The 25,197-nt window shown below is 47.4% G+C and overlaps 1 protein-coding gene across 1 annotated transcript in view; it reads left to right on the forward strand.

Annotated features, from left to right (window-relative positions):
• The first annotated feature begins 16,977 nt into the window (after nt 1-16,977).
• Nucleotides 16,978-25,197, forward strand: part of HIP1 (huntingtin interacting protein 1) — a 158,606-nt gene continuing 150,386 nt past the window's right edge. Inside the window, exon 1 of the mRNA XM_074974767.1 lies at nt 16,978-17,135. Coding sequence (XP_074830868.1) covers nt 17,025-17,135 — 111 coding nt within the window. The 5' untranslated portion in view covers nt 16,978-17,024. The remainder of the gene's footprint in view (nt 17,136-25,197) is intronic.

The raw sequence follows: 25,197 nt of genomic DNA on the forward strand, positions 1-25,197 counted from the left end.
CATAAATGATCTGGAGGATGGTGTGGATTGCACTCTTAGCAAATTTGCGGATGATACTAAACTGGGAGGAGTGGTAGATACGTTGGAGGGCAGAGATAGGATACAGAGGGACCTAGACAAATTGGAGGATTGGGCCAAAAGAAACCTGATGAGGTTCAATAAGGATAAATGCAGGGTCCTGCACTTAGGACGGAAGAACCCAATGCACAGCTACAGACTAGGGACCGAATGGCTAGGCAGCAGTTCTGCGGAAAAGGACCTAGGGGTTACAGTGGACGAGAAGCTGGATATGAGTCAGCAGTGTGCCCTTGTTGCCAAGAAGGCCAATGGCATTTTGGGATGTATAAGTAGGGGCATAGCGAGCAGATCGAGGGACGTGATCGTTCCCCTCTCTTCGACATTGGTGAGGCCTCATCTGGAGTACTGTGTCCAGTTTTGGGCCCCACACTACAAGAAGGATGTGGATAAATTGGAGAGAGTCCAGCGAAGGGCAACAAAAATGATTAGGGGTCTGGAACACATGACTTCTGAGGAGAGGCTGAGGGAACTGGGATTGTTTAGTCTGCAGAAGAGAAGAATGAGGGGGGATTTGATAGCTGCTTTCAACTACCTGAGAGGTGGTTCCAAAGAGGATGGATCTAGACTGTTCTCAGTGGTAGAAGATGACAGGACAAGGAGTAATGGTCTCAAGTTGCAGTGGGGGAGGTTTAGGTTGGATATTAGGAAAAAAATTTTCACTAGGAGGGTGGTGAAACACTGGAATGCGTTACCTAGGGAGGTGGTAGAATCTCCTTCCTTAGAAGTTTTTAAGGTCAGGCTTGACAAAGCCCTGGCTGGGATGATTTAATTGGGGATTGGTCCTGCTTTGAGCAGGGGGTTGGACTAGATGACCTCCTGAGGTCCCTTCCAACCCTGATATTCTATGATTCTATGATTCTATGAACCCCAGATGCTTTTGTTTACTTGTAACCTTTAAGCTGAACCCCCAAGAAAGCTATTTTGGGTGCTTAATTTTTGGAATTGTTCTTTTGAAATCTAGCAAAAGCCTAAGTTCCAGATGTATTTTCTTTCTTTTTGTTTTTAATAAAATTTACCATTTTTTAAGAACAGGATTGGATTTTTGGTGTCCTAAGAGGTTTGTGCATATGTTGTTTAATTAGTTAGTGGCAACAGCTAATTTCCTTTGTTTCCTTTCTCAGCTCTTCCCTGGAGCGGGGTGAAAGGGCTTGAGGGTACCCTACAGGAAGGAATTCCCAAGTGCGCCTTCCTGGGTTCCAAAAAGGGGGTTTGCATTTGGGTGGTGGCAGCGTTTACCAAGCCAAGGTCAGAAAAAAAGCTGTAACCTTGGGAGTTTAATACAAGCCTGGAATGGCAAGTATTAATTTTTAAAAATCCTTGCGGGCCCCCACCTTCTGCACTCGAAGTGCCAGAGTGGGGAATCAGCCTTGACCACCCGGCCAGGTTTATTGTTAACGAAGCAGGGTATTAATGCCCTACATGTGCTATAAGTACACTTAATAGATGTATGCCTGTGACTGTGGACCAGCTCAGTGAATGGCAGGACTTTCCATTCCCCCCTCGGCCAAACAAAGACACCTCTGAGACCCCTCTGAATACACCAATACAAACAAGTTACATATTACCCCATGACGTGGTTAGTTGCCGCCCTTTACCTTGTACATGTTGGTTCTATCAAAACATCTCTGTTTATCATCCTGACCTGATCTTAAAGTGTTTGTATCATCTCTGGGGAGTGCCTTTACACCATGACCCTGTAGTGGGGTGTTCTGGTGCCACCCTTCTGGAATGTGCTTGCGGGAGTGTCCTGTGCCCAGCACTCCTCAGTAATGCTTGTGTTTTGCAATGCGAGCCCTGTTCGTGCCAGTTTCTGTGAACTTGCAAGCAGGCATGTTTTGTAACAGGGCCTGACCTCTGCTCACAGCATTGACTTTTGCTAAATTTGCTTTATATTAGCAGGGTCTGACTACCACTTTAGTTCAGGCCTCAAGCCTCAGACCAGGCCTCTTCATACCAGGCCTCATGTTTCAGGCTCTCTCTGTCTACTACATCAGATATCACAGAATATGCTCTGAGGAGAAAGTCCAGGATATACTCCTTAACCCACTCAAAACCACCTCCACCAAACAAGGAAACTCTACCGGAGAAGTAGATCGCATCCTGGGACGGGCCACCCAAATAGAGAGAGAACCTGTTTCAGTACAGACGTGAAACCCCCTTTAACGGCACATGCCTAGTTGTCACCTACCACGTCACACTAGAACCCATATGGGGTATCATCCAACAACTACAGCCCATGCTCAATGGGGATCTCATCCTGAAATGAATCTTTCCTGAACCTCCTTTTCTAGCCTCCAAACAACCTCCCCAACCTCTCCAAGCCCATTATCAGAAGCAAGTTCCCCACAGACGAGGACATACCAACTCAAAGTGACTCCAGACCTTGCCAGAACAACATATAAGCCGGGCCTTAAAAACCTCTAAGGATGGAGATTCCACCACCTCCCTAGGGAACCCATTCCAGTGCTTCACCACCTTCCTAGTGAAATAGTGTTTCCTAATATCCAACCTAGACCTCCCCCACTGCAACTTGAGACCATTTCTTCTTGTTCTGTCATCTGCAACCACTGAGAACAGCCGAGCTCCATCCTCTTCGGAACCCCCCATCAGGTAGTTGAAGGCTGCTATCAAATCCCCCCCTCATTCTTCTCTTCTGCAGACTAAATAACCCTAGTTCCCTCAGCCTCTCCTCGTAAGTTATGTGCCCCAGCCTCCTAATCATTTTCGTTGCCCTCCACTGGACTCTTTCCAATTTGTCCACATCCCTTCTGTAGTGGGGGAACCAAAACTGGACACAATACTCCAGGTGTGGCCTCACCAGTGCCAAATAGAGGGGAATAATCACTTCCCTCAATCTGCTGGCAATGCCCCTACTTATACAGCCCAAAATGCCATTGGCCTTCTTGGCAACAAGGGCACACTGCTGACTCATATCCAGCTTCTCGTCCACTGTAATCCCCAGGTCCTTTTCTGCAGAACTGCTGCTTAGCCAGTCAGTCCCCAGCCTGTAGCGGTGCATGAGATTCTTCCTTCCTTAGTGCAGGACTCTGCACTTGTCCTTGTTGAACCGCATCAGATTTCTTTTGGCCCAATCCTCCAATTTGTCTCAGTCACTCTGGACCCTATCCCTACCCTCCAGCATATCTACCTCTCCCCCCAGTTTAGTGTCATCTGTGAATTTGCTGAGGATGCAATCCATCCCATCACCCAGATCATTAATAAAGATGTTGAACAAAACCAGCCCCAGGACCGACCCCTGTGGTGCGTTTGTATACATGCACCTAAGATAACTAGCCGATTGCTCTACTTTCTCAGTATGAATCAGGAGGCTTCCCATCTTGTACCCTTCTCCTTGTGTTTCCTCCCAGTATCTTTGAACTATCCAATTTCCTCACAGTATTGCCTTAGAATATATGCTAAACTATCTGTTTGATCTTGAGTTTAGCTGGGACACTCTGGCTTCATTTACATTACAGAGTTAGGTCCATGTGAGGCAGCTTATGTCAACTTAACTCTGTAAGTGTTTACATTACAATGTTGCTCCATCCTGATGTTGCTCCCTCCCACTACAAGGACTTAATAACTCCACCTCCAGGAGAGGCATAGCGCTTAGGATGGTGTAGTTAGGATGATGCAGTTTCAGTGTGGACACTGTGTTGGTTGTTCTGAGCCCTGCCGGGCTGATATCTGGAACCCTGATGCCCGGGGCTCACAGATGGAGTCCCCCGCCGGGCTGATGTCCAGAGCCCCACTGCCTGGGGCTGGCAGCTGGAGCTGGACAGTGGCAGGGGTGCTGGAATAATGTTTGGGGGTGGGGGCACTGATCAGAGCCGGCTCTACAGTTTTTGCCACCCCAAGCAGTGAAAAAAACTGCCACCACGGACGGCAAAAGGGAGAAGCTGCCGCCGAATTCCCGCCTTGGCCGGCGGGACAGAGGGGCTGCCGCCAAATTGCCGCCGCTGCGGAAACACTGCGGCCCCTTTCTAACTGCCGCCCCAAGCACCTGCTTGGAACGCTGGTGCCTGGAGCCGGCCCTGGTGCTGATGGTGGAAACCATGGAAACCATCTATTTGGTGTTTGTTATTACCACTTCAAGCCAGGGGTGCAGCAGCGCCACCAGCAATCCTAGTTCCATTACCACTGGACGGCAGGGCTGGGGACGGATGCGCACCACAGACTGAAGGAGCTAGTGTGGACGAACAAAACCGATTTAATTACTGCAGTGGTTGTACATCAACGTGGCTTAAGTCGACTTAATTCTGTAGTGTAGACATGCCCTCTGAATACCTTTCCCAGACCTGACGAAGAGCTCTGTGTATCTCAAAAGCTTGTCTCTGTCAAAGTTGGTCCAATAAAAGATATTCCCTCACACACCTTGTACCTCTGTTCCAGGACTGACATATATGTGTAAATAAAACATATCTAAGCAGGGTAGCAGAGGGTACGTGTGTGTAGGAGGGATGCTCACCTTAGAGTCTTTTTTACCCTTTGTTTTCCTATTTTAATGAAAGCATAGGAAAATACACCCCTTTCAGGCTTGTCAGTTGTTGTCACCCTTTCACTGGCTTCAAGGCTTTGGTGTTGGCTTAGGTGACACCTTTGGCTCCTGAATATGTAGTCTGCCTAGCGAACATACAACCTTTCTTTAATTGCCTTTGTTCTTCTTGTGGCAGGAAAGAGTCAGATAACTTTTACAGTTAGTTTTAACTCTTCATTCAGTCCATTTTCTGAGCTATTCCTTCCAATTGATTAGAGTTTGCCTGGAAAAGAAATTCTGTTTTCAAAAAGTCCGAACATTCCCATTCTTTGTATACAAGTTTCCAGTTCTCCAAAGAGCCTTTTAAAATTAAATAACTTATAGGAAGTCTTTCGCTTAAGTTGTTAATTCTCAAAGACAATGTTTGTAATGATGATTTTTCTTCTCTTCCTGAGTGAGGTGAGATTTTTTGAGCACTGCCAATAATTAATTAATTTCTATTAATATAAAGATTGTATACTTAAATTGCTTCTTACATTAGTAACCAGTTATAGCATCAAATAACCTTGCTATATGTGTACATAAAACATCTTACTATTCATATAACAGTGATATCAGGCAGTTATTGTATGAAGACTTGCATTTAGATACAAAATATTTGCAAATATACATCTCAAAAGAAGCTTATGCCCTGAAGTTTATGGCCTCTACAGAAGTTCTATGGTTTCAGAGTGGCAGCCGTGTTAGTCTGTAACAGCAAAAACAATGAGGAGCCCTTGTGGCACCTTAGAGACTAACGCATTTATTTGGGCATAAGCTTTCGTGGGCTAGAACCCACTTCATCAGATTCAAGGAGTGGAAAATACAGGAGCAGGTATAAATACATGAAAGAATGGGAGTTGCCTTACCAAGTGTGAGGTCAGTCTAATGAGACAATTCAATTAACAGCAGCATACCAAGGAAGGAAAAATAACTTTTGTAGTGGGAATGAGAGTGGCCCATTTCAAACAGTTGACAAGAAGGTGTGAGTAACAGTAGGGGGAAATTAGTATGGGGGAAATTAGGTTTAGGTTTTGTAATGACCCAACCACTCCCAGTCTTTATTCAGGCCTAATTTGATAGTGTCCAGTTTGCAAATTAATTCCAGTTCTGCAGTTTCACATTGGAGTCTGGTTTTGAAGTTTTTTTGTTGAAGAATTGCCACTTTTAGGTCTGTTATTGAGTGACCAGGGAGATTGAAGTGTTTTCCTACTGGTTTTTGAATGTTATAATTCCTGATGTCAGATCCGTGTCCATTTATTCTTTTGCGTAGAGACTGTCCGGTTTGGCCAATGTACATGGCAGAGGGGCATTGCTGGCACATGTTGGCATAGATCACATTGGTAGATGTGCCAGTGAATGAGCCCCGGATGGTGTGGCTGATGTGATTAGGTCCCTTGAATAGATATGTGGACAGAGTTGGCACCGGGGTTTGTTGCAGGGTTTGGTTCCTGGGTTGGTGTTTTTGTTGTGTGGTGTGTAGTTGCTAGTGTGTATTTGCTTCAGGTTGGGGGGCTGTCTGTAAGCAAGGACTGGCCTGTCTCCCAAGATCTGTGAGAGTGATGGGTTGTCCTTCAGGATAGGTTGTAGTTCCTTGATGATGCACTGGAGAGCTTTTAGTTGGGGACTGTAGGTGACAGGTAGTGATGTTCTGTTACTTTCTTTGTTGGGCCTGTCTTGTAGTAGGTGACTTCTGGGTACCCTTCTGGCTATGTGGCTTGAAAGCTTGTCTCTCTCACCAACAGAAGCTGGTCCAATAAAAGATATTACCTCCTCCACCTTGTCTCTCTAACAAAGGTTTAAAACACTTCCAACTACATGTGTTTTTCCTAGAGGATTTCCTGAATGAAGATTTTTAGAGTGCTGTAATTATAAAATTCATTTCAATTAAGTTATTTCTACAATTCTCTATGTGAGTTTACTTAGATTTATTACTCTGAAAGCCCACTCTCCACTCCTTTCACAATCAGATCTCTTTGTAAAACATGAAATACACATAAAGCGCAATCTTGGGCTTTACACTGCTACATTAGCTAAACTCCCTTTTCTGCTCCAAGTTACTCCGGCCTCTGAACAGCTTCCCAGCATGCCCCCTACCCTAACGGGGCTCCACGGACAGCACCCCGCTTAGATGCTGGCCCTGAGTTTCTGGAAAGCCTGCTCTTCTAATCCCTTCTCTTTTAACAGGGTTTGCAGGGTTTTTTGTTTTTTCCCTTTTTTTAACTCTCTGGTCATTCCTGGTTACACAGAGCAGGGGGTTCCAAGACAGGGGTTTACTTTGCAGTTGCAAGCTGTGATGATCCTCCTTTGTCTCTTCCTGGCTGGACAATGCTAGGTGCTTCGAGCCAGTTTCATGTAAACAGCTGGCCTGGACAGTGCCTTCCCTGTCTGATTGCATCACCACACGGCTGGGAGGTGATTCTGTAGTTGCTCTCCAGTTACAATTACAGCGTTCTACTCATGCACATATCCATTACCATAACCTGGGTACAGATCTCCTAATGCCCGGCAAGATCAGGACATTACAAGCTTTACATAAAAGACCTTAAATATTTTTATACACAATAACATTGTCTACAAGCAGTGGATTCAATTTAGGGTTGCCACTAGGGCTGTCAATTAATCGCCCTTAACTCACGCGATTAATGCAACAAAATTGTGATTTAAAATATTAATCCCAATTAATCGCAGTTTCAATCATACTGCTAAACAATAATAGAATACCAATTGAAATGTATTAAATATTTTTAGATTTTTTTTTTACATTTTCAAATATATTGATTTCAATTACAACACAGAATACAAAGTGCACAGTGCTCACTTTACATTATTATTTTTATTACAAATATTTGCACTGTAAAAAGGTAAACAAAAGAAATAGTATCTTTCAATTCACCTCATACAAGTACTGTAGTGCAATCTCTTTATCATGAAAGTGCAACTTACAAAGGTAGATTTCTTTTTGTTACATAACTGCTCTCAAAAACAAAACAATGTAAAACAAGTCCACTTAGTCCTACTTCTTGTTCAGCCAACCGCTAAGACAAACGAGTTTGTTTACATTTACGGGAGATAATGCTGCCCGCTTCTTATTTACAATGTCACCTGAAAGTGAGAACAGGCATTAGCATGACACTTTTGTAGCCAGCATTGCAAGATATTTACATGCCAGATATGCTAAACAGCCCCTTTATTCTTCAGCCAACATTCCAGAGGACACACTTCCATGCTGATGATGCTCATTAAAAAAAATGTGATAATTAAATTTGTGACTGAACTCCTTAGGGGAGAATTGTATGTCTCCGGCTCTGTGTTTTACCCACATTCTGCCATATATTTCATGTTATGGCAGTCTCGGATGACAACCCAGCACATGTTGTTCATTTTAAGAACACTTTCACTGCAGATTTGTCACTGTGTGACAAAGCACAAAGGTACCAATGTGTGCTTTCTAAAGATAGCTACAGCACTTGACCCAAGATTTAAGAAACTGAAGTGCAGTCCAAAATCTGAGAGAGACAAGGTGTGGAACATGCTTTCAGAAGTCTTAAAAGAGCAACTCTCCAATGCGGAAACTACAGAACCCAAACCACCAAAAAAGAAAATCAGCCTTCTGCTGGTGGCATCTGACTCAGGTGATGACAATGAACATGCGTCAGTCTGCACTGCTTTGGATCATTATCAAGCAGAACCCATCATCAGTATGGACGCATGTCCCCTGGAATGGTGGGCGAAGCATGAACGGACATATGAATCTTTAGTTCATTTGGCATGTAAATATCTTGTGACATCAGATACAACAGTGCCAAGCGAATGCCTGTTCTCACTTTCAGGTGACATTGTAAACAAGAAGTGACCAGCATTATCTCCTGCAGATGTAAACAAACTTGTTTTTCTGAGAGATTGACTGAACAAGAAGTAGGACTGAGTGGACTTTCTAGGCTCTAAAGTTTTACATTGTTTTATGTTTGAGTCCAGTTATTTTTTGTACATAATTCTACATTTGTAAGTTCAACTTTCATGATAAAGAGATTGCACCACAGTACTTGTGTTAAGTGAATTGAAATACTATTTCTTTTATTTCTTTTTTCCAGTGCAAATATTTGTAATAAAAAATAAATATACAGTGAGCAGTGTACACTTTGTATTCTGTGTTGTAACTGAAAATCAATATATGTGAAAATGTGGAAAACATCCAAAAATATTTAAATAAATGGTTTCAGAGTAGCAGCCGTGTTAGTCTGTATTCGCAAAAGAAAAAGAGTACTTATGGAACCTTAGAGACTAACAAATTTATTTGAGCGAAAGCTTATGCTCAGATAAATTTGTTAGTCTCTAAGGTGCCACAAGTACTCCTTTTCTTTTATTTAAATAAATGGTATTCTATTATTGTTTAACAGCACAATTAATCACAATTAATTGTTTTAATTGCTTGACAGCCCTAGTTGCCACCTTTCTAATGACTGCTAACCAGACTGTCAAGGCCCTGCCTCCTGCTCTGCCTCTTCCCACAAGGCCTCACCCCGTTCCACCTCTTCCACCAAGGCTCTGCCCCTTCTCTGCCTCTTCCCCAGGCCCCGCCCCTGCTCCGCCTCTTCCCCCGCCCAATAAAAAAAAACAGACATCAGGGCTTGTCAAATGGCACCCGGCAACACAAGCCAAAACCTGGACTGTCCAGGTGAAACCCAGATGGGTGGCAACCCTAATGCAATATTTATGGGGAGGGTGCAGAACCCCCTGTTATCACCTTGAGGTGTCTGGACCTTGATTGTCACAGGGAGACAGATCAGATGAGGACCTGGGGTGGTATTGGGAACCAGTGTGGTAGGGGCGATACAGATCTGATAAGGAGGCAGGACGTGGGTGGTGAACTGGGACTAGCTGGGCACAGAGATGGGGGCAAGAAGCCAGAGGGCACGGACACTGAGATTGGGCAAGGATCCTGTGGCGGGAGATTGGGGGAGCTAGGCGGATGGGAAATGAGGGGAGGAGGGGGAGAGTGGAGGCCAGGCTGAGGAAGAGAGATGGACTGGATGAAGAACTGTCAGGGGGGAACTGGGACTGACTGGGCCAAGACATTGAGCCTGGGATGAGAAACCGGAGGAGTGGTGCTTTGGACTGGCTAGGTGAGGAACAGGGGGCTGGGATGAGGAGCCAGGGATGAGGCAGAGACAGGGACAGTTCGGAGGGAATGAGGCTGTGGAGAAATGGGCAGCAGAGCCGATGCTCACAAGCGCACATTCCCCTATAGTTGTGTTAGTTATATTTAGAGGACAAGCTGGCACAGCAATAGCTAAGGGTCGCCAACAGATGGCGGCCATTTCCTGCCTTTGTGCCGAGGCCCTGGAGCCAGTGCCCGGCCCATGGAGCAGAACCAGCCTATTGGTTTGAGAGTAACAGCCGTGTTAGTCTGTATTCGCAAAAAGAAAAGGAGTACTTGTGGCACCTTAGAGACTAACCAATTTATTTGAGCATAAGCTTTCGTGAGCTACAGCTCACTTCATCGGATGCATACTGTGGAAACTGCAGAAGACATTATATACACAGAGACCATGAAACAATACCTCCTCCCACCCCACTCTCCTGCTGGTAATAGCTTATCTAAAGTGATCACTCTCCTTACAATGTGTATGATAATCAAGTTGGGCCATTTCCAGCACAAATCCAGGTTTTCTCACACACCCCCCCTTTTCCAAAAACCACACACACAAACTCACTCTCCTGCTGGTAATAGCTTATCCAAAGTGACCACTCTTCTTACAATGTGTATGAAAATCAAGGTGGGCCATTTCCAGCACAAATCCAGGTTTTCTCACCCCTGTGTGTATGTTTTGGGTGGGGGGGGGGGGTGAGAAAACCTGGATTTGTGCTGGAAATGGCCCAACTTGATTATCATACACATTGTAAGGAGAGTGATCACTTTAGATAAGCTATTACCAGCAGGAGAGTGGGGTGGGAGGAGGTATTGTTTCATGGTCTCTGTGTATATAATGTCTTCTGCAGTTTCCACAGTATGCATCTGATGAAGTGAGCTGTAGCTCACGAAAGCTTATGCTCAAATAAATTGGTTAGTCTCTAAGGTGCCACAAGTACTCCTTTTCCTATTGGTTTGATGTCTCTTTCTGCAGGTCCAAAGGACAGTGGCACCAGTGGGGCTGTGAGAAGGGCCTGTCCCCTCGCCCTGAAGGCATGCAGCAGGGGCCAACAAGACCCTGGGGGTCTCTCTGACATGCACACTCTGCCTGGTTTGGCAGGGGACAGAGGGGGTCCTGGGGCAGAGGGGATGGTATCCACCTTCCAGTGTTTCCCCGAAGGAGGTTACGGGGACAGGGTCATAGGACAGTTCATAGAAGCTGTGGAAATTAACCTGTTCTGTCCCTCCACTACAAGCCCTAATGGTCTCTCAGATCGCCCTCCCTCTCTCTAAATCCTTTACCCTCCTCTAGCCCCTTTAAGGTGAGGATCTCAAGGGGCTTCATAAACCAGCTTTAACTGAACCTCAGGCCTCCCCTACCTCGGGACATTTTACATGTAGGGAAACTGAGGCACAGAGCAGTAACGTGGTACTGCTCTCTGGGCTGGGGCATGGCTCAGTGTCACAAGGCAAATCAATTCCAGAGCCAGGAACACAACCCAGGAGCCTTGATCCCCCAAACTCCACATCTAACCTAGGGTTGTCAATTTTGATTGGACGTATTCCTACAGGTTTTCTCACATGACATAATCTTTAATCAAAGATGAATCTTTAATTCCTGGTGACTTCAGGACAATCCCTGAGGGTTGACAACCCCAGTCTGACCCCTAGGCCACTGTCATACCCTGTACACAGTGGGACCTAGGCCATGTCATTGGGAAGAAGAGGAAGGGCTGTAGTATCCAGATGGACCCCTGCAACCTGGCAGGGACGTGTCAGGGGCTTGCCCCTGCATGGTATCCAAGGGTTACTGAGGCTAGCAGGCAGGGTTGGAAGCTTGTCCCCTGGGTGGGGCGATCAGGGAGAAGGATCTGATACCCTGTGCGCACACATCTCTGGTTCACCTGCTCCAGCAGACTCAGCGGGGTAACAGAGGCAGGACTGTGGTTGTCTCTCTGTGTTTTCTTCCTGAAACAAGGATGATCTGTGCTGTCCCTGAGCTGGGGCCAGGCCAGGGGAGGGAGAGCGTAGAGGCAGCACCTGGGAATCTCACAGCTCTAGGAGGGGCAGGGGGCCAGGTAGTGGGCCTGGCAGGAGAGCAAACCCCTTCGCTCCCAGGATGTTAGCGGAGCCAGTCTCCATGGGGCTGCTTCTACCTCACCCCAATGTTGCTTTCCCAGCTCCAGTCACTTCCAGAGGCTTTTTTGACCAGCTAAACTCGCTCTCCTTCACTCAGCCCCTCTCTGCCCCTTCTGCGGCCACTTTATATCTCTCTTTGCTGTGGGGGGGGAGTGTTCTTTGGGGTAAACCCAGCTGTGATCAAATTGCCAGTCACCCCACAAATCAGAGATGGAACCGCACTGCGGAACAACCCTGCTGGACCAGGGCCGAAAGGTCAGCAGGCAGCGAGGGGAGAGTCACCTTAGTGAATCCTGCCGCAAGAGAGAGGAAATAGTCCATTCAGCTCCACAGGGCCTGATCCCGCGAGGCACCGAGCGCCCTCCTCATCAATGGAAGTCGAGCACTGGAATGAGTTCATGTGCATCTTCTGGCCTGATCCTGCCCCAACAGGGCCCTTTCCGGTCCCTGAGCACTGCAGCTGCCCTGGGAAGGGGTGAGGGGCAAGGGGTGATCAGGAGGCTAGTAGGGGATGCAGGCAGGTGTCAGCCCTTCCCAGACCAGGACCCATGTCGTAACAGATACAAGTTTCAGCACCCCCCTTCCCCCAAAGCCATAAGGAGAGGGAGAGGGCTCATGCCGAGGGTGACCAGACATCCCGTTTTTAAGCCCTCCTGCAGGTGTCCTGACTTTTTCTTAAAAACGGGCAAATCGTCCCATATTTTCTGTCTCTCTCCCCCCACCTAATCAGTACTGGTGGGTCCTATTGCTGGCCGGATCCCTGCTCGCCAGTTGCCTGCCCACTAGCGGTGAGTGGGAGGGGGCCAGTGGCTGACAATGGGGGTGGCTGTGCAAGGCTGGTGGCAGGGCGAAGATGCAGAGCGTGGGGAGGGGCCACGTCTGGGGGGGGGGTGGGGGGACCCCCCCCCACGTTGTCTCAGGAAGATGTGACACCAGGTACCAGGAGAGGCAGGTCTGTCCTGGGGGCCCAGCCAAGCACAGAGGGTGGAGAGCACCACACAGGGAGGGTTGTGGTCCGTCAGTCACCCCCCTCCCCCGCCCGTGAGAGAGGTGTATGGGAGTGTGTGTGTGTCACCCCTCCCTGTGTGAACCCTAAAGCCTTAAAGAAAAGAAGGTAAATAAAAAGAATCCAACTACGCAGTATTTCTTTTTAACAGGGGCTCAGTCAACGATTGTACTGCATAGTTCTGATTGATTGCCTCTGAACTTGTCTGAATACGAGTAATTTTACCAGGTATCCCGTATTCAGCATAGGGAAATATGGTCACCCTACTCATGCCCCACAGCACGGGAGCCATCCCACTGGTGATCCTGCCTGAGGAAGTGCCCTTCTCCCAGCAGGAGGACATTTGAGAACCACTATGCTGGAGCATTAAGGGAAAAAAGTGGAACCCCTTTGGAGCCTAAGAGATGGGGTCTTACCTGCTTCCCCACCCCCGCATCAGGAGCTGCTTCATGGGAACGAGCTAGTTAGGGACCAGTGCAGATGCTCTAAGGGCACAGTCGTGTGAAGTGCTGAAGTCAGTGGCGGCTGAGTGCTGGATCAGGCCCTAAGAGAGGATTGGGAGGGACTCTTCCACTAACCTAGAAGCCAGGCCCCCACCCAAAGAGATTCCCCACCCCAAGTCCCTTCACCCCCAGAACTCAAACTAACACCATGGACTGGCTGCCTGGAGATGGCCAGAAGAGCATTTGTGGGGCTGAAACGGTGCAAAGGGCCATCGGTAGGAAACACTTAGATCTGAAGGGGTGACAACCAACCCCCCAACCCGGCTGCCCTCTCCACTTCCACCCAGGGCCCTTGCTGTGCCATCTACTGGGGGCACATGAGTCTCAGCCCTCTGCTGCTGAATCGTATCACCCACACATCCAAGAATATCCCCAAACCACACACCAAGCTGTCCTTGAGCATCCCCTGGTCTGCCAAAGAGAAAGGGGACCTGCTGCATTGCAGGAACCTCTCTGGATCATAGAATCATAGAATATCAGAGTTGGAAGGGACCTCAAGAGGTCATCTAGTCCAACCCCCTGCTCAAAGCAAGACCAGTCCCCAATGTTTGCCCCAGATCGCTAAATGGCCCCCTCAAGGATTGAACTCACAACCCTGGGTTTAGCAGGCCAATGCTCAAACCACTGAGCTCGGCAGAGCAGCCTGGCTGGTGCCACAGCTTGAAGGCACAGTCCAGCTCAGCCACTCAGTGGATTGGTTTAGTCAAGCAGCACCCAACTTCACCCCCCTAAGAGCCATGTTAGCACAGCAACTTGCCAGAAACTCACAGGTAGCCCCAAGTGTATGAAATGGACCAGATTGCTGTAGCCTGCCTCCTCTTTAATAAACAGGTGCAGCTGGCAGATGCTACAGATCCCATCATGCCATGCTCCACTTCCCTGCACCTGAGATCAAGATACACCTCCCTCCCAAGACTGCATGTGGGGACATGTGGTCTCTGCAGGCCATGCCCAGAGTAGGCTGCATGTGTGCACTCTGTGTGAAAAGGGTGATAGTCAGCCAGGTGGAATGGTCTTTGCTCTGCTTTGTCAGGTACTCTTCTCCATCTCTCCTCCTCATTGCTGTTCGGCAATGACTTCACCTCCTCAATTATTAATCCTCTTTTTGCAGCCCCAGCTGTTGTTGGATTAAGCCCATTAAACCTCCTCTGGGACTGGCCCCAGAGAAGGAGGCAGGTTTCCAGGAAGTGCATTAGAGATGAGAGCACAGACAGGGAGCCGAGACAAACAGAAGGGGAGGAGATGGCCTCTCTGAACAGCCTCCTCTGTTTCCCATCAGCTGTGGTATTGGTAGCCAAGGCAAGAAGCAATGACGAGTAAAAGGGGCATCATGTGAACCATCTCCTTGCAGACTGCACCAAGCTGGAGCCTGGGAGAACATGACTCAGGATGCATGTTGGCTGTGAAATTAGCCATGGGACTCAGCCAGCAGGGGAGAAACATCTAGAACAAAGCCCAGGACAATTTAGCTCTCAAATCTGGATGCCTGACAAAGCATGCTTGAACTTTCTTCCCCCTTGGCTGTCCCCATTGCTTTTGGGTAGCAGAGTAAGGGGATTTGGACTACATGGCTGTCCCCACAGTAAGGGAGAAGCTTCTGATCTCATCTGACTTGCACTTACAAATCCTGGGGGTTCTGACTAGCTGGTGTGTCTCTGGTGAAGTCATCGCTGTTCCCTTGTAATCACCACTGATTAGCAGATGGGATGAACCATCCCTCCTACTCTGCTCAGCCAGCTGTGCCCCATACTGCACTGCAGCCACATGGGCACACGGCGATCACTGTGGGGCAATTCTCCCCTTTACACCACTCTGGTGACATAAAGAAGGCCGAAATGCCCCCTGAATACCCACTGTAAATGGGAGCTCTCTGGCTGGGGTAGGGTTGCACAGCCCCGCCCTGCCCTGGGCCCCAGCATAGTGGGCATGTCAGAAGCATGCTACAGAAGTGTCTGCTGCTCTCCATGCTGAGGTACAACCCTGCCACGGCAGTGTAAATGGCCCAGGGACATCTCCATACTCCCGACCAGGACTTTGGTACAGGCCTAAAGGAGGCTGTCGACAGAGAATCCATCCTAGGCTTTACACAGGGTCCAATGCATGCTGGGAGTGTAGTGACTGCTGTGTGAACACTCATGCAGGGCAGGTAAGACTGATAAAGCTCATAGGGCTCAAATCACTGTAGAGTTTAGAGTTTTCACTAATCTGGGCGGAAACATACAAGTAGTCGGGGTCTTCACCCATTGAACTCTCTGCCTCTTGGCTCTCCGCCAATGAATGTGCATCTCTGGCATCCTGCAGGATGAAACCTAACTCCTTCTGGGACCGATTTGAGTTGTGAGTTCACTCAATGTGTTTGTGATTTGCTATGAGCCACGGGCAGGGGCCGGGTGTGGGACCTGTTACTGTTTCCTCCCTCTGTTCCTGCGCTGGGGCTGTACTAGGATAGAATACATTTTAAAAACAGTTTTGTTTCCTTTCTAGCTTGTCAAAGTGCCCAAAGGCCTGGGGGCAGAGGCATCACATTTATGAGTGGTTGGTTGATCTCTTTCTGCCTGTCCTTGCCTGTTTCCTCTGTGCATGTCTGCACCACTGTTTCGCAAAGGCTGTGGCTCCCAACGAAAGGGCAGCTTAGTCAATAAAACTTTGAGATTGTAGGAGCGAGGGACTGGGGGGCACTGCTGCCTGCTCAGGGCACTGGGACGGCACTGGTGCCCCCAGAAGGGGCCTAGAGCAGCTCATGCCCTCTGGTAGCTGGGACCCTGTTGCAGGGCATGGGGAATGGCAGGCATGGCTGAGGATCTGTACAGCCACCCCACAAGGCTGAGCATCACTATCTGTGTCTAAGGGCAAGGGGGTATGCTGGGGACTGGCTGAGGTACCCACAATGCTCCACTCCTATTGCCCTGGCCAATGTACGTACAATGCTCTACTCCTACTGCCCTAAATGAGGTACCCACAATGTGCTACCCCCATTACTCCTCCTGCCCGGGCCGGCACCCACTGTGCTCTGCTCATGATGACCTGACTGAGGTACCCACAGTGCTCTACTCCCATGGGTGCAGAAGGAGGCGGGCTCTACATGGTGGACACACCTAGCAGCCAATGAGATGGCCTTCTTTGACTGAGGGGCCCTGATTTAGGTAACCCAGGCGAAAAAAACCAAGCGGGGGAGGCGGTGGATTGGCAGAAGGTGGGCGTAGGGGGCAGGACCTGGAGGTAAGCAGCAGGGGCCGGGACCAATGAGTGAAGAATAGGCGCGGTAAGAGGAAGGTCTGTAAAGCTGGGGGCGGGCTGAAGGCGCCAAGGGCCAATGAGCGAGGAGGAGGCGGGCGAAAGGGGCGGGTCCTCTGGGGGCAGTTCTCTGTGGAGTAGCAGCTGCCTAGACCTGTGAGCACGGAGTAGGCTCGGTAAGGGGCGGGACCGTGAGGCTCCGGACGGGTCCCACTGGGAGTTCAGTTCGAGTAGCATTCGCACTGGCCAATGAGAGGCGGCAGGGCCGGGGGGGGGGGCGGAAGGCGGCTCCCGGCGGGGGGTGTGGCTGCCGTGTGAGCGGCAGGGGCGGGAGCCAATGCCGTGGGGAGTGGGTCCCGCTAGCGGCGGGTAGCGGCTGCGGGGCGGGCGGCTGGCGGGCCGGGGCGAGCCGGGATGGACCGGGTCAGCAGCTCCATGAAGCAGGTGCCCAACCCGCTGCCCAAGGTGCTGAGCCGCCGCGGCGGCGGCCTGGAGGCGGAGCGCGAGGGCTTCGAGCGCAGTCAGGTAGCGTGGGTGGGGCCGGGGCCGGGGCCGGGGCGGGGCGGGGAGGGGGGTGTTGTGGGGATGAAGGGCTGGTTGAGGGGAGGGGCCGGTGGAGGGATGAGGATGTTGGAGGGCTGGGGGACAAGGGGAGGTGGTGTTGAGGAGTGGGGCTGGGGGGGATGAGGAGTGGGGACATTGAGGGGCTGGGGGGGCATGGGGAGAGATGCTCTGGCCCGGGCAATACCAAGATACCCAGTTCCTGCAAGGGCCGGGGGATGAGATGCCAGTGGGCAGAGAAGCGAAGACACAGACATGACTAGTTTGGGAATCCAGCCCCAAATACTGTCCCCTTCCCAGTCTGTCCATCCATCTAGGTGCCTTCTCTACCTGCAGTCGCTGCTGCTAACCAGCTGCTTTTATTCATATGCAGTGAGATGGCACCATGCCTTTGCCTGGAAGAGCCTGGTCTAAATTAGATAGATGAAGCAAAGGGAGGGGTAGGGGAAGCAGCAGTGAGGCCCAGATGTATAAAAGTATTGTTCCGTCACGCAGAGAGTGAATTATCTACCTTCTGATATTTTTAAGCATGCACTGAGATGGGGCAGAAGCTGAAAGTCTGAAACTGTAGCTCAGATGTGAGAGGCACAAGTTTGGGAGAAGAGATGATTTTTGACAGACAGACACAAGAACAGCAACTGGAGTCCACAGTTGTTGCAGTGTGTCAGAGCAATGAGAAACAGAAGGCAGCCTCCTCGCCCTGGTTTCCCCTTCATTGTGAGAAGTTGCTCATGTTAGGGGAGTCAAGTGAAGGAAGCCAAGATTAGCCCTTGGTCTATCCTACATAGGACTAGCTTGTGCAGGCAGATCTTATTGGTCAAAAGATTTCAGATTCTCAGGAGTTTTCTTTACAATTAGATGTTTCAAAAGTTGTAGCTGAATGGACACTACAGTGGTGGGTAAAATAGCGGCAGCCAGGATGAAAGTATGTTTCTATAGGTCTTGTAAAGATGAGTGTAATGTCCTTTAAAAGGAGAGATTCCTATCTTACAATTAACTCCAAATGCGTATGCCTCACTGGTAATGCACACCAAGGTACACTCTCACATTTCACCTGTATCATTACATTGGTTTCCAGAGCAATTCCAGATAGGCATTAGATGTCCCTTAACTTCAAGGCTCCTAGCTCTCATATAATGGCCTGTTTAATGGAATCAGTGATGCTTTTGGTTCTGAACCTTCCCTGTTGCTTTGAAGCGCTTATTTCGGTAGCTGTTCCACTATGCAGTAAGAAAAGGAGTACTTGTGGCACCTTAGAGACTAAACAAATTTATTTGAGCATAAGCTTTCGTGAGCTACAGCTCACTTCATCGGATGCTGTAGCTCATGAAAGCTTATGCTCAAATAAATTTGTTAGTTTCTAAGGTGCCACAAGTACTCCTTTTCTTTTTGCGAATACAGACTAACACGGCTGCTACTCTGAAAACTATGCAGTAGGATTTATTATATGCCTGTTGCTTTGAAATGTCTTATACCTTTAGATTTGTGCAATTCACTGATATTCTAAAAAAAACCTCCACTCTAGTTATCCTTGTAGGGGGCTTTTTTTTTTTTTTTTGCACAGTGTGCACTTTGTTTTGTATAGACTAGAGGGTCTTGTGTTGGCTTAAATAGCATTGCACCCCCATATAGGCAATGCCAAAATGCTAGCAGATTGTAATTTGCGTTGAAACATTGTTACTTATGTATATTAACATACATAATTACAGAGCTACATAGATAATAACAATGTCCCTGCCCTTCAGCCTAAAGTCACAAGCAAGTACAACACGTAACCAGCACAGAGTGGCATGTGGTCTTTGTAGCTGTAATGCTTCTTGGAACAGGCAGGTTTTTCAGAAGGTTTTTTGGAAGAGAAGAGGAAGGAGACCTGGATGCTAACTGGGAGGCTGCAAGAAGGCGCAGACTCGGAAGCAGCGGAAAGTGATGGAGGGATCAGTTGGGAGAGATGCTTGGCCAGCCCAAAGGGGGTATGTAGCAGGAGAGGAGAGCAGAGTGCTGCAACTGATGTAAAGTAGGAACTTTGGGGAAGCTTCCGTATTGCTCTGCTCTTTGTGGAGTCATCTGCACCAGTGCAAACTGCTACCATTTTGATCTAATAGCATTTTATACCCACTTTGCACTCACTGGTGTAAATGACTGCACAAAGGGCAGGGCAACAAAGAATCTGTGGGGAATAAGGTAAAGCCAAGGGAGAGTTTTGAAAAAGGAATGGAGGTAGTGCAGGCAGGGGATTGGGATCGCTGGTCAGAGCAGTAGAAGAGGAGGGGATCTGGCCAACAGTATTATTTGTGTTATCGTTGTGCCTAGGAGCACCAGTCGTGAACCAGGACCCCAGTGCGCTAGGTGCTGTACAAACACAGAACAAAAAGACGGCTTCTGCCCCTGAGAGCTTACAGTCTAAGTATAGGATGAGACACCAGATGGATAGACAGACCGGGGAGGGAGTGCAAGGAAACAATGGACAATATTGATCAGTGTGGTAGGCTGTGGTTTCAGCGCACAAGCAGCCTAACAGTGGTCAAAAACTGACTGTGAAAGGATGGGGTAGAGGGTGAGACTACAGAAAAGGCAATAGTGGCAATAGTGGTTGAGGTGGGAAACAACCAGAATATGGGTTAATGTCCTGATGATAGACACGTAGAGTAAGGCTTAGTTTTGGGTTTATGAGGTTTTGAGTAAGGAGTCCTGTTCTATTGGAAGCTACCTAGAAAAAATACTTAAAGCCCTAAATTTGGAACCGGGACTAACCTTGCAATCTAACAGGTCCTAAAGGGGATTGAGTGCAATCATCACTCGAGACCAGTGTCTCCAGTGTGATCCAGAGCCTGCAGAAAATAGTGAAGCCTATTTATTTCAGATTTGGAGGCCTTTATTCCAACTAATAAAGAGCAGCAAATTCTGTGTTTCACTAAATGGCCCCACTCTGCCCAGGCTAATGGGATCCTTACAGCAAATATGTGCTATAAGTATTCCCTTGAGAGCCCCTTCTTCCCCACAGAAAGTGAACATTACTAGATGGGTAGTGGTGCTAATACTTATGTGTTAGTACAGATAGCAAAGCACCAGAAGATGGTAATTTGTGCCATCAACAACAAAAGTCTGTGCAAAACTTGGAACATCTGTATAACCTGAGTTTCATTTTCTTGAGGATATTATAAGTTCTAATGGAAGGACACAATATGTGAACATCATGGTCTCAAGCACAAGCTAGCAAGGTCCAGAAAGCTGGTTATAGGACCAAATTATTCAACATTTGTTTCTAAGCAAGTACGTATCAGCACCCAGCAAGATGCTGTCTCTTTTCCTGTTCTTAGTTGATCTTTCCAAATCTTTTGGTAGCTGGAAATCTCAGGGCACTGTGTTGAAGACTCTTTAACTCCATCACAGGATACATGATCCCATTCCAGTTTATGGTGAAGTCTCTGAAATATGCCAAGGCGCCTAGAGGTTAACTATGATTTTTCCAAACACTGGTTATTCAACACTTTTCTGATCTGTGCTTCCAAATTTTGCATAGAACCTGGTATGCATTTATTTGAAATAGTGATTTTTTTTTTAATACAAAGGTTTCATCTGATTCCCAAGACCTTCATAAAATCAGGGTTTACCTGTATTTCTGTATCCTCAGCCCACTCCCAGTGTACCTCAGTATCTGCCTGGTCTTCTGGCAGCAGAATATTCATGAAGAGGAATGTCCCATGCCAGAGGAGTATCCCAAGTGGAAAAAGCATGTCAAAATGGTTATTCTGTCCTGTTGGATGACTGACATCTGTTTCTTGCCATGACCCATCGTATGTGGTGTGAGATTGGTATTGGGGTACTCTGCGAATATTATGAGAATATTTCATTAGATGCTACACAAGGATCCTGAATTTAGTAGTTTTTCTTCTGAGAAAGCTAATTTGTTGCTTTTGGGCCAGATGTCAATGAACCTTGCAGAAGTGCTGTCTCCGTTTCCCTGGCCTGGGTAGGTGAGTTCCTCAGGTTGCTTTGTGGCACAGACATAAAGATAGATCCAGATAACTTTATTTTTATACTGTTTCAGTGTGTGTATGCCAACTCTTGATGGACTTCCTGCTGGATGAAAGAACCTCTACTAGCACAGCTGAGATTAGACTGCCTGCTGTTGCTTTTTACATACCCGTAATGGCTCTGCTTTTCTTCAGCCATCAACACAGATGGGTTTTAATGGAAAAGCTGAGCAGTAGAGACATCGAGATCCTATAGATCCTGCTGTTTTACAGATACAAAACCAGACAGGAGTTTATAATTGCATGTGGATGTGAGGGCTTTTAAAATGACTGCCTAGGTTAACGTCTGTATTTCACTTATTTGGATCTGCTAGTGCTTGTTGCAGAAGCTGAAATGGAACAAATCTTAAGAGCTGAGCAACAACACTGGCTGAGGGGATGGAACCAACAAAAAAAATAATGAATCATGACATATGTTGTTACTTGTGTTTCCTATAGCATTTAATTCAGTCTGACATCTGTATCCTTTGGAAATGATTCTTTCGCTGTCAAGGAGTTTGCTACAGTAGTAACTATTCTGGACGAACCTTTAAAATGCTTGTCAGGGTTAAAGCTCTAGAGGCAAGGTTTGAAGCTGAAGGTCTGGAATCTACTTGGTTAGGTTAGGCATAGCACTGCAATCTAATCCACTTTGATTTCCCATCTCCCTTCCATTGCATTTGTCCGCAGGGGATGCAGTTGTGATGCTGGGGACAGAGAAGTGATTCATGCTCTGTACTAACTGAATTTTTGCCTAACAAACTAGCAGAGACAAGATGTTCAGCTCTTGGATAAGCCAAATATTTAACAAAAAAAGAGAGAGTGAGAATGGAAGAAGGATGCATGTGTGGTGAGTAAGATGCATTCAGATGCTGTTACATTCTGAGATATACCACAGAGCAATAAAGGATCACGGAAAACTCCAGGTGCTTCTCTCAGGATAGTACCAATTACTCTCAAAGGAAAATGGATACAAGGAGATAATGTAAGTGAGGAGGGGGAAATGTGCACTCAGAATAGCAACTTCACTTGACAGAGCAGCTTCAAAACATGGTCTGCTTTTTTCCTACATTTAAATGATCTGTCCTGTAAAGCAGTGGTTTCCTGAAGGATTTGTTTTCTGTTACAGGAGCACTACATTTCTACACAGACTGTTTAAACCTCAGCACACCACTCTAATCACAAAAGCCTTGTCTACACTGATGTTTGCAGTGTTGCTACAGCTGTGTTAGTCCCAGGATATGAGAGACACAGGAAAAGCTATTATCTCACCCACCTTGTCTCTTTGTCTACATGGGAGCATTGAGGCACTTACATAGCATATCTTTCCAACTGTATCAAAGACACAGTGTATTTGCCCCTGGGAGCTGTGCAGGGCATTGTAGGGTAACAATCCCTGCAATACTTGCTGCGAGTATTGTGTATGGACATGGTGCCCCATACCCACCCAATGCATGATATGGATACATTGCACTTTTGTCACTTGCACCAGTTCAGACACACCAATGAACATTCCAGTAGCGCAGCTGTCTAGTGTAGACAAGACTGCTGAGGAGAAGCAGGCTCCTAGGCTTTGTTCACACTACACTCACATTCTTAAGATTTCCTTCTCTGTATCACAACCATGGGAAACTTTAGGAAAATACAGCTAATGTAGGCAGAGCCTTACTCACATAATTCAGGTTGGCCCTTTAAACACAAGCATGCTACAAGCCCCAGGTGAAATAAGGGCAGACACCCACTCCCAGTTCTTCTTTCTGTCTAGCCTTAATACCAGGGTGGTTTATTCAAGTAGGGAAGGAAGCGGTGGGGAAAGATACTACTTCCCCAAGTCAAGCCTTCCTCCAGAAATCTGGAAAATGGGATTTCAGGTCTTCCGTCAGAATATATAGGAAAGGCACTGAATAGTAGAGGGAGAGACAGAGTGGATTGTAAGCTGTTTGGGACAGGGACCTCTTTTTGTTCTGTGGATGTGCAATGCAGTGCCCAGCACGGCGGGGTCCTCATCCGTAACTAGAGCTCCTAGGCTCTACCGCAGTACAAACAACAATAATCAGCACTAATGGCTGTTGACAATTTTGGATGAGACACAAATCTAGAAGACCTTCACTTAGCTTGTGGACCACCATTGGGCTTGATTCACTGTTGCCCTGCACCACGTTTATGCTGGTGCACTGTGGTTGTAAAATGCTGCCAAATCGGACAGTAGCGTTTTACTCCCCCTGTGCAGTCACTGTGTATTGGTGCAAATCAGTGCACAAGACACAGGACAATGGTGAACTGGGCCCACAGACCGAAAGCTCTGCTGAGAAGTGAGGAATTTTTCTGGGTTGTAAAGTAGCTACTATTGCATATGTAGTCACTAGAGTCTGTTTACTTTAAGAGAAAATTGGCTAGCAAATTACATCTGACCCTACATGAATTTCAGGAGTCCAGTCAGCCATCAGTAATGCATCTCCAGGCTAGAAGTACAGTTGAATCCCTGAATATGGCCTGATCTACACTTAAAGCTCATGAAAGCTTATGCTTAAATAAATTTGTTAGTCTCTAAGGTGCCACAAGTACTCCTTTTCTTTTTACTTAAAAGTTAGTTTGACATAGCTACAATGGTCGGGGGTGTGAAAAATTCACACCTCAGAGCACCGTAGTTAAGCCAACCTAACCCCACTGTAGATGTGCTGTGTTGACCTAGATACCACCTCTTGGAGAGGTGGATTATCAACAGCAACAGAAAACCCTGCTCCATCGCTGTAGAAAGCATCTGCACTATGGCTCTACTTCGGCACAACAGCAGTACCATAGCTGCGCAGCTGGAGCACCCATAGTGTCGACGTGCCCTTTGTCTGCACTGCAGGCAGGAGGTGTGATTGTAGCTTCCGCTAGATCAAAGATAGCTTGAATAACAATAACCGGGTAGCCACGACAGCTTGTGTGGTGGTACAGGCTAGCTGCTGCAGTATGTTCTTGGGTAGTATTGTACTTTGGTAGACCAAAGCTAGCTCAGGTATGTCTACAGGTGCTGCAATCGCACCACCTGATTGCAGTGTAGACACACCTTAAAGTTTTAATTTCCATTTAGAAGACATACTGAAGTGCATTTTCTCTGTCCCTGTCCTGTTTCTCTCTTTACAGTGTATTGTTTGACTGCTGCCCCCTGGGATCCTTGAGAAGACAAGATGTGCCTCTCAGAAGGCTATCCCTCACTGAGCAGAATCATGTAAACAAATGTTTATTGCCCTTAGACTGTAAGGTCTTTGTGACGAGGACTTATTGCTTGGCTCAGTTCACATGTTGTACATCACTTTGTGCACTTATGGCAATACATAAATAATGATATATTGCATCAAATGTCAGTCTGGCGTCTGGTTTATGAAAGAGGGAGCGGACATGCATACAACATTAATTGCTGGGACAGGAATTTAATATGCCCATCTTGCAACATAATTCATTTTACAGGGAATGTAAGAGAGAAGATGTCTTTTGGTGTGATCCTTGGAGAACACAGAGTAAGAACATTGTTGGCTGGAACTGGAGTGAGGATGAAGAACTGTTGTTTCTGTAGAGGGAGCCTGCTTTGTCACTGTAAGAGCTTTTGTGCTCTGAATGTGAATGTAAGTTGCACTGGATAGGGGAACTTTGAGACAGAGGGCTGTCTCCTTGAGGTGCTCTCAGATGAACAGGAGATTATACTATGGATTTGCTTTTTATGTATTTTCTTTTTGCTCTATATTCTGTTCTATATAGGTTCTCATACCACCCTTCTCAGCATAGTGTTTGAGCACCTTCTAGTCGTGCATGACTAATATTCGTCATATGTGGTTTATTCTTTTGCTGAGTGTTTGTGAAAGTGGGCCATTGCCAGTGCCTGGTTAAGGCCAAGAAGGGGTGTTCAGTATCTGTGTCCATTTTGGTTTGGGGATATCTTCTCAGAGTGCCAACAGCCCATGTTTTTTTGTTTTTGTGGAGGGAAGGAGGGCTGGTACCTTTGTTAGTCAATGGACTGAGATCACTAG

The sequence above is a fragment of the Natator depressus genome, chromosome 17 (assembly GCF_965152275.1).
Source record: "Natator depressus isolate rNatDep1 chromosome 17, rNatDep2.hap1, whole genome shotgun sequence".
NCBI classification, from domain to species: domain Eukaryota; kingdom Metazoa; phylum Chordata; order Testudines; family Cheloniidae; genus Natator; species Natator depressus.